Genomic DNA, 12,174 nt, shown 5'->3' on the forward strand with positions numbered 1-12,174 from the left:
TAGCTTAGTGCCCCAAAATATTCACCACTTTCCAAATTGCTAGACAAGTTAATTAGTTACCCACCATATTCAGCTTCTAAGCCCAGAGCCTTCAATAAACTCCCATGTCACACATGTACACACAACAGTTCAATCAATTATATGTATTAATTAGTTACCCACCATACATAGCTTCTAAGCCCAAAGCCTTCAATAAACTCCCATGTCACACATGTACACTCAACAGTCCAACCGACTATATTCTACATTTATGGTTTATGGTAAAATAATAATAGTGAAGTTAATTAGGATAATCGTGCTAATTTCGTGAGAAACATAATTTTACTACTTCCCATGATCCTTTTACTTTTAAAAAAAATTAATTTTTTTAAAAATATACAAGTTAAAAATTTCCTCCCTCTCCTTAACTAGCTAATAGTATTATATATAGAGAAAGACAGATAGATGTAACTGTCCATCACAAGAATCTCGCAGCTGGGCTTCACAAATAATGTTCCCTACCATGTGCTATACACATGCAATGCAACCATTCACATAACTGCATTTGCGCCCACATTTCTTTTTCTCAACACATTAACACACCACTACTACTACTACTACTACACCCCTCCATTAGGCTTATATTCATGAGACCCAATTTATGGCCCTTGCCTTTGCATATGGAGTACTAATCAATACTTAACACTCCTACCAAAAAAACAACACTACCCCAAAAGCCCAAACCACAAGCCAAAGCCAGACCACACCATGTTCCATATATATATATATTTCATCATACATCTTATCCAGCCAGACTGTATAAAGAAGATAAGAACCAAAAAAAAATCTCCATTTGCTTGCATGTGTATACCTCTGAGGTTACAGCTACAACACATTAATCCTCAAACAAAAATAAAAACAAAAACAAAAAGGAATGATTGAGGTAGGTGCATGAGGGGTAAAATAGGAAAATAGATTAACTTGCACCGGCCCATTGACCGAGCATGCACGTGTCAAAAGCCCATTGGCTCGAAATTAACCCAAGAAGCCAAACTGGGGGTGTGACTTCAGTATGGTCTCAAATCAAGCAATCTGCAGGAAAAAACAGTACCCCCATTGGATATTTTGGATTTGGTGCACAATATTTAGGTCATGGGTTGGATCATGTGTATGTGGTTTTTAAAATTTAGACAGTGAGCTGGCTTTGATGATCATCATGATGATTATTGTCTTGATCACTGAAGCAGCAGTACTGTTGGGGCTTTAGAGGAAGATGATGTTCATGAGGAGGGGGAGGGGGAGGAGGAGGAGAAGAAGAAGTGAGGAGAAGCATTTGTGTTTGGAGGAAAGAACAGTAGGTGTAGAAAGTGGTGGGTGTCACATTTAATTGGAAGCTTATTCCAAACAAGAAGTCCACCTCTAGCAGATTCATCTCTCCTGTGCTTATCCCTCCTACCTTTGCATAGTATGCATTGTTGTAATACCTGCAACCAAACACCCCCAAAGAAAACCCTAGTTATATCCATACTCAAATAATTTGAAGTACTATTTAAAGGGCGACCAAAAAGACCCAAAAATAAAACATGAAACATGCATAAGGTGCGAATAAAAGTGGGTCTCACTCGCATGAAGAATTAGTAACACTGAAACAACAAAATTGATGTATTCTGAATTTTGGACAAAAATGACCTTGGATCCACACTTGCTAGCTTGCATGATAGTTGACTCTGATTGTAGAGAAGGACAGCCCAATTGCCACCATGCATTCAGCAGAAAAACCACACTGCTAGCTATGGCTATGCCTATCTAGCTCATGACCTTTCCTTTCTTCTTTTTTTTGTTTCCCATTACCTAAAAAGCTCTGTTTTCTCTTCTCATTTGTTTCTATTGTAATTATCAGTGATCAAATGGACCCTAGGGTAGCTAGGGAGAGACAGACCAGTGCTTTTCTGTGGAATGCACAGCCCTGATTGGGCTGTCACTCTTTAAAATGACAGTTGACCCATCATGCTATACTATATAGTTTTTATTTTTATTTTTATTTTTATTTATTTTACGTTTTTGGGCCAATGTGTTATTATTATAGAGAAGAGAGAAGAGAGAAAAGAGACAGGGGAGAGCAGATCTTAGGTGGCTGTCTGGTGAAAGACGGAGGGTCTTCACATGCCTGTCTTTATTCTTTGCTTCGGTGGCTTTGGTTTGACCTTCTTGCCATCCATATCTGTACACTGCTATTGCTAATCTGCGCCTCCCCACGCGGTTTATAACGTCTTTAGTCATTTTTTACTGTTTTTTTTTTAACTATTCTTTTCCTTCTTTCCTTCTTTTTTTTTTTTTTTTTTTAAGTTTTACCTGGTTAAGCACATGGATTAACTTACTAATTATAGATAAACTTTTATTATTTTAAAAGACAAAAATTCCCGGAGAAGAAAATTCATGAAATCAGAAACTCTCCGTCTCTGATTTTCTATGATTGTGTGAAAAACAGGGATTTAGTGCGACAAAATTGAAACCCTTTTCCCGTAATTCATTGATTTGCATTTGGGGGTGGGGGAGGAAAAGCAAGGAATTGAACTCCATTTCAGAGAAACATGGGTAGATAAGGAAACAGAGTCGAGTATGGTGTTTACAATTCAGCAAATGATAAGAAAATGCACCAGGACTCTAAAATCAGGGATCAATTTCAACTTGTTTAGAGACAAAATGAGAAACCCAATTGCAAAATCAATCTACCCATGAATTATGACATTGATTTGATCAACTGAAAAAACCAATCCATTGGAAAATGTACATATAAAATTCATTAAAAGAAGTATAAACATAATCTGATTAATTAATCAATTAGAACTAAAAACAAATCAAGAAAATGCATGCACTTTGGGGTAACCATTTCGAATTTTGAAAAATTTTATCCCAATTCGCACAAACCCAAGATCAAGAACCGAAATCCGAGCTCAGGAACAGAGAAATTGAATACGAAGAGTAGCAGCAGAATGAACTCACATGTCGTCCATGAACTTGGCAGAGAGCAGGACGCTGGTGATGAGCAAGCGGTGAACGTTGAAGGAGGTGATGGGGAGAGACGGGTGGCGCTGCACGAAGCGATCCAAGTAAACGTAGGCCACCACGAAGCAGGAGGGGCTGCAATTGGCGTACTTGAATATTCTCTCCAGATAACTCTGTATGGAGATGGTGGGTCTGCTGAGGCCGTGGAAGGCGGAGATCCTCTCCGGCCCCCGGTGAATCCCACGGCGGAGATCGTTGGACTCCGCCACCCTCTGCAGCAGACGCGACAGGAAGGTGATCACCTTGGGAGGCTGATCGGCGCTCGTCATCTCTGCCGCCTCCGCGTCAGCCATGGCTGAAATAAATAAAGCAAGATTGGGGGATGCAGAGTGTGTCAATTTTAATCAGTTTGATGTGAGGCTCACACTATTCCAATAACGTGAGGAGAGTCCCCATTGCTTATACTTATATGTGTGCATGTTTTTGGGAAGTTGGTCGTTAATTAGTGTGCATCATCTCAATTGACATTTATACCCTTTTGGTTTTAATTAATTAATTTCTTATGGTATTAATTAATTAATTAATTAATTAATTAATTAATTGCTTTTGGTTTTAATTAATTAATGTCTGTGTGGCCTCTAGATATTTTTAATTTGTTGTTTATATAAGGGAGGTTTGAGTGCTAAATTGATTAACTATTTTCTGGAAAATTAGTTGGACAACTTCTGTCACGAATATTTTTTAAAATATTTTATGATGGGAGAATTTGACAACTCAATATCTGAAAACTTTCATCGAGAAAAAAATTATACTAAAAATATATCTATTTATGGTTCAAAAAAATTATACTATTATTCACTAAAATTTTAAATTTGCACTTAATCAGTGAAATTTAAATTGTAACAATTCGACTTTTAAAGGTTTTGATTTTAGTGACTCAGAAACCTATTTAAATATGAAACTTCAAGTCCTATATGTAATTTAAAAACTATTTGAAAAATAAAAAATAAAAATACGAAGGAATTTACTTTTTTGTGTTTGTGGTGTTGATAAAAGTGAATATATATATATATGTCAAATTAACGAATAAAATCTCTAAGTTACACATTATCGGTATTTGAATTTTCTTAACTTTTACCCACGAGAATAAATTTTTATTTTTTTTGAAGCATATATATTAATGGGCAAATTTTATAATGTATTTTATTAGTTAATTAATTTATTTATTAGGAAGATTGACAGAGGAGGGGGAGCCTGTCCCTACAGCCAAGATTTGGGCTTTAATGACACAAAAGTGGAGTTGGCTGTGAGTTGGTCATTGCCATTAGCTTACCTTCTAAATAAAGAAAAGATGAATTTTGGACTTCCCAGGGTTATGAAATTTTGGGGTTTCCTTCTGATTTCTTGGTGAACTCCTTTTTTGGTAGCAATTATTTTTTGTAACCACTAGGATCATGATTATTTTCTTTTCCCTGTCTCTTCAAAAGTAAAACTCTGTTAGAGTGTTAGGGTAACCAAAAAGCATGATATGATGGATTAGGGTTTCATTAATTGTGCATAGATGTTTAAGTTGGATTTAGCCTCCAAATATCATCATAGAAAATATTTAAAATAATTACAATTTCCGTAATTGTCCAACTTTGACTATTAAACGATGTATTTTACGCGTAATATTTATAGTCTTGCTTGTTCACTTGTCTTCCGTCATCACCAGCAACTAGTGTTCGATATAATAATGAAGTGACTTTCTTTCTACGGAGAAATTAAATTAAATTAAATATATTATATGGTAACTTGGATCGAAAAAAGATTTTGAGTAGCTCATAGGCTTCGAAAAGGTTGGTTAATGTAAATATCAATAAAATATGAAACCATTACAATTTTATGCATCTTCCTATATCTAAGATTTTCCTACTAATACAGTGGCATTCTTGAGTAAAATGTTTTGATAGTAATGAGCATGCCTTTCATATTTGGGAGTTGGGCTAGTCAATTAACTTAACTCGATATTTTAGTTAGCTTGCTCTTTCCTTCTTTCCTAAACTAAATGAGGTTTTGATCTAGTATAAAATCAATAAAGATAACTTGCTCCATGGAATAATATTTAAAATGCACATAGCTTAATTAGATCAAGGAAAATATGTTCTCCTTACTTACTTTCCATAACTTCCTTTTGAAGTACCAAATATTTTTCTTTGGGCAAAAGACATGACTCCTAGCGATTCGAAAAAAAAATTGATCTCGTTGAAGGTTTTAAAACTTGTATTTTTCTTTTTAGATTTGGTAAAAATATGTGAACCTCCACTGAAATTTCAAAATCTCATAGACTTATGTTTTTTTCACTAAATAAGGGGGAGTCATGTTCTTTTACTAAACATCATGAGCAGTCTGTGAGATTTTTGAAAACTCAAAGGATATCAGCATCTTTTCATCAAGTATGAGATATCAATGGAATTTTCAAAGCCTTTGGAGATGAAGATCTACGTATTTTCGTCAAATTTTAGGGGAGATCAATGAATCCGCATATAATTTAAAGCGAGTAAAATATATAGGGTAACTTCAAGTTATCAGTCCAATAAAAGGGCTTGGACTCCTTAAAAAGCTTCAATAGAATTGGTTTATTTACAAATTAATAAGATATGAAACTATTACAATTCTATATACATTGATGTGTTTATCATTTTCCTATAAATGCAATGGCATTCTTGAGTAAAATACTCTTCAATATATAGTAATGAGCATATTAGGAATTGTGTGAGGCAATTAAAATAACTTAATGTTTCAGTGAGATTTAATCTAGCATAAACTCAATAAAAATAACTTCTCCAATCCAAATGCACATAATTAAATCTATTAAAACGCGTTCTCTATAAATATTTTTTGAAAAAAACTTCCTTCAAAAGTGTCAAATGTATTTCTTTGGGTAAAATATATTGACCTTTCTTAAGGTTTGGAAAAAAAGACATGAATCTCACATAGGGTTTCAAAACTTATACAATTCTTTCCTAAGATTTGGCATGAGAAGATATGGACTTTTCCTAACGTTTTCAAATTTTTAGGATTCTTATACCCTATTTCTTGACTTATCTTTTACCAAATATTATGAGAGATCCATGTCCTTTCGATTTCAAGGGAATTCTATGTGATTTTTGAAAACTCAAGTGATGTTGGCATTTTTATCAAATTGGGGAGACTCGTGAAATTTTTAAAAGCTTTGAAGATCGAGATTTGTGTTTTTTTCACCAAACATTAGGGAAAATCAATATCTTTTATCCCTATTTATTTTTCTCCTTTGAAAATGTCAAATCTTTATCTAATAATGTCAAAGTCAAGTTCAATCATGTTAAATTATTTGGAAGGTCGATGAAATCAATTAGAATACATAGAGAGCTACAACGTACCCAAAGTCACATCTTGCATCAACCAAGACGACTTAGATAAGTTGTGTTACTAATAAAGAATGAATAAAGTAGCCAAGCAAACTACTTGAGAAAATAACAAATAGGCCTAGCTAGTGCACCCTAATTTTAGACGAAATTCAGCGCAGGAAATCCCCTTCTCTCTCTCTTTCTACGTTCCTCTCTCCTTCTCTCTTCGATTTCAGGCTTTTTCTCGCCGAATCAAAGATTTGAAGCCACCACGACGTTCCTGGCGGAATTTTCTACAAGTTTGCTGAAGCTGATCGTTGGTGGAGTTGGCTTGGATTTCGTCCCAATCTCAAGGTAAGACATTTTATTCAGTATTAACATTTCCCTCAGTTATAAGAAATACAATACACGAAGAAATACTGATATTTTGTTCTGAGGGAATTGATTTTCAGGGTGTTGAATAGAGAACTCTGCGGCTATAGGGCCAGAATTTAGTAAGGGCTTTTCAGAGTTAAAGTAAAAGAAATATGCTATGCTAGAGTTTTAAGAATATTAATAGAGTTTTCATAGATGCATATATACCCGTTATTATGCAGTTTCTACAGAACGAATGTTTTAATGTTGTGTGACCTGAGTAGATATTTACCTGATGTAAAATTTATATAGTACTTCAGCATATAATGTTATATAGCATGTATATACAGTTATTCACAGATGATTAACAAATAGATTTATATAGATTTTATTCAGTTCAGTATATCATAGTTTTTACAGAATGCTATGTTTTCCTGAATACCATAATACACAGTTTATATTATACAGTTATAGCATCGAGATGCTATAGTTACTCAGATTTTACAGTATTTACAGTACAGAATTATAGCGTTATGGTTATTTTGGAAACATAAAGAAAACAGCAAAGGTATATATATAGAAGTACTTATTCAATATCAGATCCCTGTGTAGATATTACAGACAGATACAGTTTACAGAGCACGGTATCGTTGCTATATACAGATAGAGTGCAACCACATATCTCAGATAGTGTGTGGGTACCGTCTAACCGTGCTCAGAGAGGATGCAACTCCCCAGTACACTGGGTAGAGGGGGCCGGTTAGACGAGGTAGCAGCCAGTCCCGCGCTTAGGAGTGGATGCAGTTTGGCCAGGCTGAGGTAGTGTAGAGTACGATGACTTACCTGGAGGGCCGACCAGGTTAAGTCCCGCCTACGGACCGCAGAACCCTGTCGTGAGGGGTCAAATCATGACATATAGAATCCCAGGGAAAGAACACAGTTATATATATATCTATATATATATATATATATATATATATATATATACAGTTTTATAGTTTTTATTGTATGTAGTATGTTATAGCAATGTGAATGATAGAAAGCTCAAATGATACAAATGTTTTAAGCTTTTATACATGTGTTTTATCATGCATTTTTAAATATTATTATTATAATTTTATGACTCGGTCGCCACACACTAGTAATAGCATATTTCCACTTACTGAGCGTCGACTCACCCCATTACTTTAACATTTTTCAAGTGAGCCAGTTAGGCAAGCAGATCAGGCTCATGGATAGAGATCACTTGGTCACCCTAGTTATAGGGTAAGTTTTGTGTAGGGTTTTGTATTTTTGGGTAGTTAATACTGGAGAGAGAGATATATTATGTAGTAATGGTTGAAAATACTGAATTCTGGTATTTTATATACATGTATATGTGGTTATATGATTTATGTTTTCCACTGCATAGGGGTGTCCATTATATTCAAATATTAGAGTAATTTGTTAAAAAAAAATGGAGAAATTTTGAGGATGTTACAATGAAGGTGATTAAAAACAGACCGCGTTAGTTATTAGTTGAAGTACGAAACATGTGCTTCATGTTCCATATCATTCCCTTATTTCTAATCACACAAAAATAACTAAGAAGATGAGAAAGTTACCTAGTATTGGAGAACACCCAAATTACTTCCACTTCTCCTCTACTGTATTTTCTAGCTTAAGAATTAGCGATTCATTATTGAAGTAGTCTCTGACTAATTCACTATAAGAAGGTTTCTATTAAACTTTTTTCCATTAATTAGAGTTGACATATCTTTATATTATAATCACTTGAAGTCAATATTTGTGGAAAATTTGAACGAGTGATGACGACTTTCATAATCAATCACTTGTTCATAAAGGCACTCCACTATTAAGAAGAGGACAATCTCATGAAAATAAGTTCCTGAATGTAAAAATCAATCTTGTTTCTACAAACTAGGTTAGATACTTGTAACCGCAGATGAATTTTAACATGCAAGAAATTCCAGTCATGCACACAAAGAATGGTCAAAATTCCATACAACTAAAGTTTCCAAAGTTAAATTACTAGGCAAGAAGGTGTGACCATCTAGGTTTGAAAGAGATAGAAACCAATTATATACAAATTATAAACTTCTTCTACCACACTCTTAAAAGGGATGAGCAAAAAAGTTATTAAAATGGTTGGTAAGATTATGTCAATCTCAAAGAGCTTGGATAGTACAATATAGAGGTCATTTTAATACAAGCATATACATCCAACTCGTTATTTTATATTACAAGAATGATCTATTGTACATGGAAATGTACTGAAAAAGATCAAACCAAAAAAAAAAATCTTAGAAAAAAAAAAACAAGAAGAGGTCAATGATGATAAAAATATTAGAAATAAGAAGTCTAGTTAAGCTGGTAGTGAAGTGACTTACGGAATCGCCCTAAGATCCGGTTGTAGTGCATGCAGATAACAAAAATAAATAAATCAAATCATGCAATCCCTAATTACGTGATTAGGATTAAACCTGTGAGATCTATCTAGTTTGATCCCGAATTTGCAAGAACGAAAATGAGCTCTTGAAGACGACTAAGAATCTTCTACTGTATTCCTTGAACACGTCTTGCTCTTGAGAGAGTGGGCTTATAAACGGCTGCTAGAGTTTTCTTCTCTCACGAAAACGTCTGCTAAGTGAGTTTTTTTTTTCCCCCATCTCCCCTAGCTACTGAATGGAGCGCGTGTATATAGGCTACAGTAGGGACCTCTGGATAAATATGACTAGGGCTTCCCACGTAATTAAAAATTTATAATCCGGCTCAAATTCATCCTTAATTACGTTAGTAATAATTTACACCACTAAAGTAATTATAATTGCACTCCCTATCATATTCGAAATTAAATTTCAAGCTTCTATTATTAAATGCTTATTTATCTCCCCATGTAAAGATTACAAAATACCTGTCTATTAAATTAAATTACTAATAATTTAATTAATTGACATATTAATTCCCTGTAACCTTCCATTTAACTTATTTGATGTGCCGGATTCAAAATCCACCTGTAGGGTTTGATCAAAATTTATAAGCTTCCTCAAGGGGGTATCATCAATCCCAATATCGGGACGTGGATTCCATCAATAATTAATGTTCACCATACACATAATGTCATCACCCAACTCACTGAGTATTTTGACCCAAAAAGAATCTCACTCTTTTATGAATCAAAGTAATGAACAGTATATGCACATGCCCAATATTATATCAGGATTAAGAGCATAAGCACTCACAATAATCATAAGGTATTAATTATTTTATATAGTCAGTATAAAAACAATTACGCCAAGACGGTCATGTTCAATACACACAAAGAGTTGGAATTGTATCTATAGCAACCTCAATTTATTAACATAAAATGTCACATAATAGATCAAATGGTCAACCCGAACCCGTGGGTAGCGGGGACACCTGTCAAACACAGTAGAATTCTACGCAGCAGTAAACATAAAATTCAAACATCCATCCATAAAGCATAATACCAGAGCTTTCTATAACATTATAAAATTGTACTTCTATACATCCTTATATACATCAAAATATCTCTAGGGTCGAACACAAAATAACTTTGACCCTATTACAAAATCTTATCCTTCTCACAGGGTAATCTCACTAGCTCAACGGCGGCCTTGACTAGCCGGTCTCTTAGGGGCTCCTGAAAAATTAATTAAGTTTGGGGGTGAGACACTTCTCAGTAAGGGAAAATAAACTAAATTCAGTTGTGTGGCAACATGAATATTTAATGCAATTATACTTATACAGTACATTTCATATTTCATAAACGTTCATCATATCGTACTGAAAAATCACATGCTTTCATATTTTCTAGTAAGTCATATCATACATAAACATCTGTTATACTGATAATACTGAAAACATATACCCAGGATGAATAGCTAGCTGGTGTCATGTATTACCCCCCATGACGGGTTGTGCAGCCAGAAGGCGGGACCCTACAATGGCTGGCCGACCACTGCCGAGTCAAATATGTCTGTAAGTACGATGGACCCGCCACACCCTGATTTGGACTGCTAGGTGGATGTCCACACTCTATTGAAAACCACATCGACTATCCATCTCACATCCCCTTGTGGGATGGTTAGCACTAATATGACGTAAATATCTTATCTACAATATAGCTACGGTACCGAGCCCCTAAACTAAACTAAACTAACATCTTGGTTGTGATAACATATAATACATGATCATATATATAACATAATTACGGCCTCGTGCCTAAAATATAGTAATTATGGTCTTGTGCCGAAATCACGTATAAATACAACCTCGTGCCGATAACATAAATACGGCCTCGTGCTGATAACATATATACGACCTCGTGCCGATAACATAAATACGGCGTCGTGCCGAAACATAAATACGTGGCCTTGCGCCAAAATCGTATCAGATATATATATATTCTGAAAATAAATCATTTTTCATATATTCGTCAAAATCATCACAACATAACTCATCTTTTCATGATACCTGAATACATGTTTTGCTCGTAAAGTCTTTCATATCATAATACAATTCTCGTAAAATAATATTCATGTCACACATGTACTGTTAAAAGTAATACTTCATATTCTAAAATCGTGATTTTCTGGCATCTCATACATACATATACATTTTAATCATCGTAGCAGTATGTTCCCAATCGTACATTTCATTTGTAATAAACAAATATGACATATGCTTTTCTGAAAATAAATTTACTCATAATCATTAATAACTTGCGTGGAAAATGACTGCTTTAGTTTATTCCCTTACCTTGCTACTGAGGAAGCCCCCAAAATATTCTAAGCTAACCCCCGTATGATTTCCTGATCGATACCCTGAAACTCAAAACTCCCAGTATTAAACATCAGTATTTTCATGCCTACATCATTTCCTATAACTACCATAAAATCTAATTTGGCTTAAAAAGCTTTGCCTCAACTTAGGGATGATTTCCAACTGCATTTTCCCAATGATCCGCTCCAGCAAACTCGTAGAGAACTTCGCCAAGAGCGTCGTGGTGACTTCGGATTGTCGATCTGATATATATCTGGCCTAAAAATGATGAGAGAGAGAGAGAGAGAGAGAGAGAGAGAGAGCCGAAGGGGAGAGAGAGAGAGAGAGTGGAGAGGAAGCTTAAAAATGAAGTTAAAAATCGGATTTTTGATATATATATATATATATATATATATATATATATAGGGTCATATTCGTCGACGAGACACGTCACCTCATTGACAAGTCCTTCATTAAATTCGTCGACGAGACCCTATATTCGTCGACAAAATTCAGGCTGCCTCAGAACCCCTCTCGGTATTTTCTCGTTGATGAGGCCCTGTATTCGTCGATGAATTTTCTTATGTACTTGTCGACGAACCCCTATATTCGTCGACGAACCTAGGCAATCTCTTGAAGTCTACAACCTCCTTCTGTTTCTGTTTATATTTCTCTCCCTTTT

The 12,174-nt window shown here is 34.7% G+C and overlaps 1 protein-coding gene across 1 annotated transcript; it reads right to left on the minus strand.

Annotated features, from left to right (window-relative positions):
• Positions 1 to 738: 738 nt before the first annotated feature.
• Positions 739 to 3,485, minus strand: LOC131160116 (cyclin-U4-1-like). The gene is made up of 2 exons (XM_058115458.1): positions 2,983 to 3,485; positions 739 to 1,463 (listed from the first exon to the last, which is right to left on the minus strand). Exons 1-2 carry the CDS (start codon positions 3,336 to 3,338, stop codon positions 1,166 to 1,168), a joined length of 654 nt encoding a protein of 217 aa, XP_057971441.1. The 5' UTR covers positions 3,339 to 3,485; the 3' UTR covers positions 739 to 1,165.
• Between the last annotated feature and the right edge of the window lie 8,689 nt (positions 3,486 to 12,174).

The sequence above is a fragment of the Malania oleifera genome, chromosome 7, assembly GCF_029873635.1.
Source record: "Malania oleifera isolate guangnan ecotype guangnan chromosome 7, ASM2987363v1, whole genome shotgun sequence".
NCBI lineage: Eukaryota > Viridiplantae > Streptophyta > Magnoliopsida > Santalales > Ximeniaceae > Malania > Malania oleifera.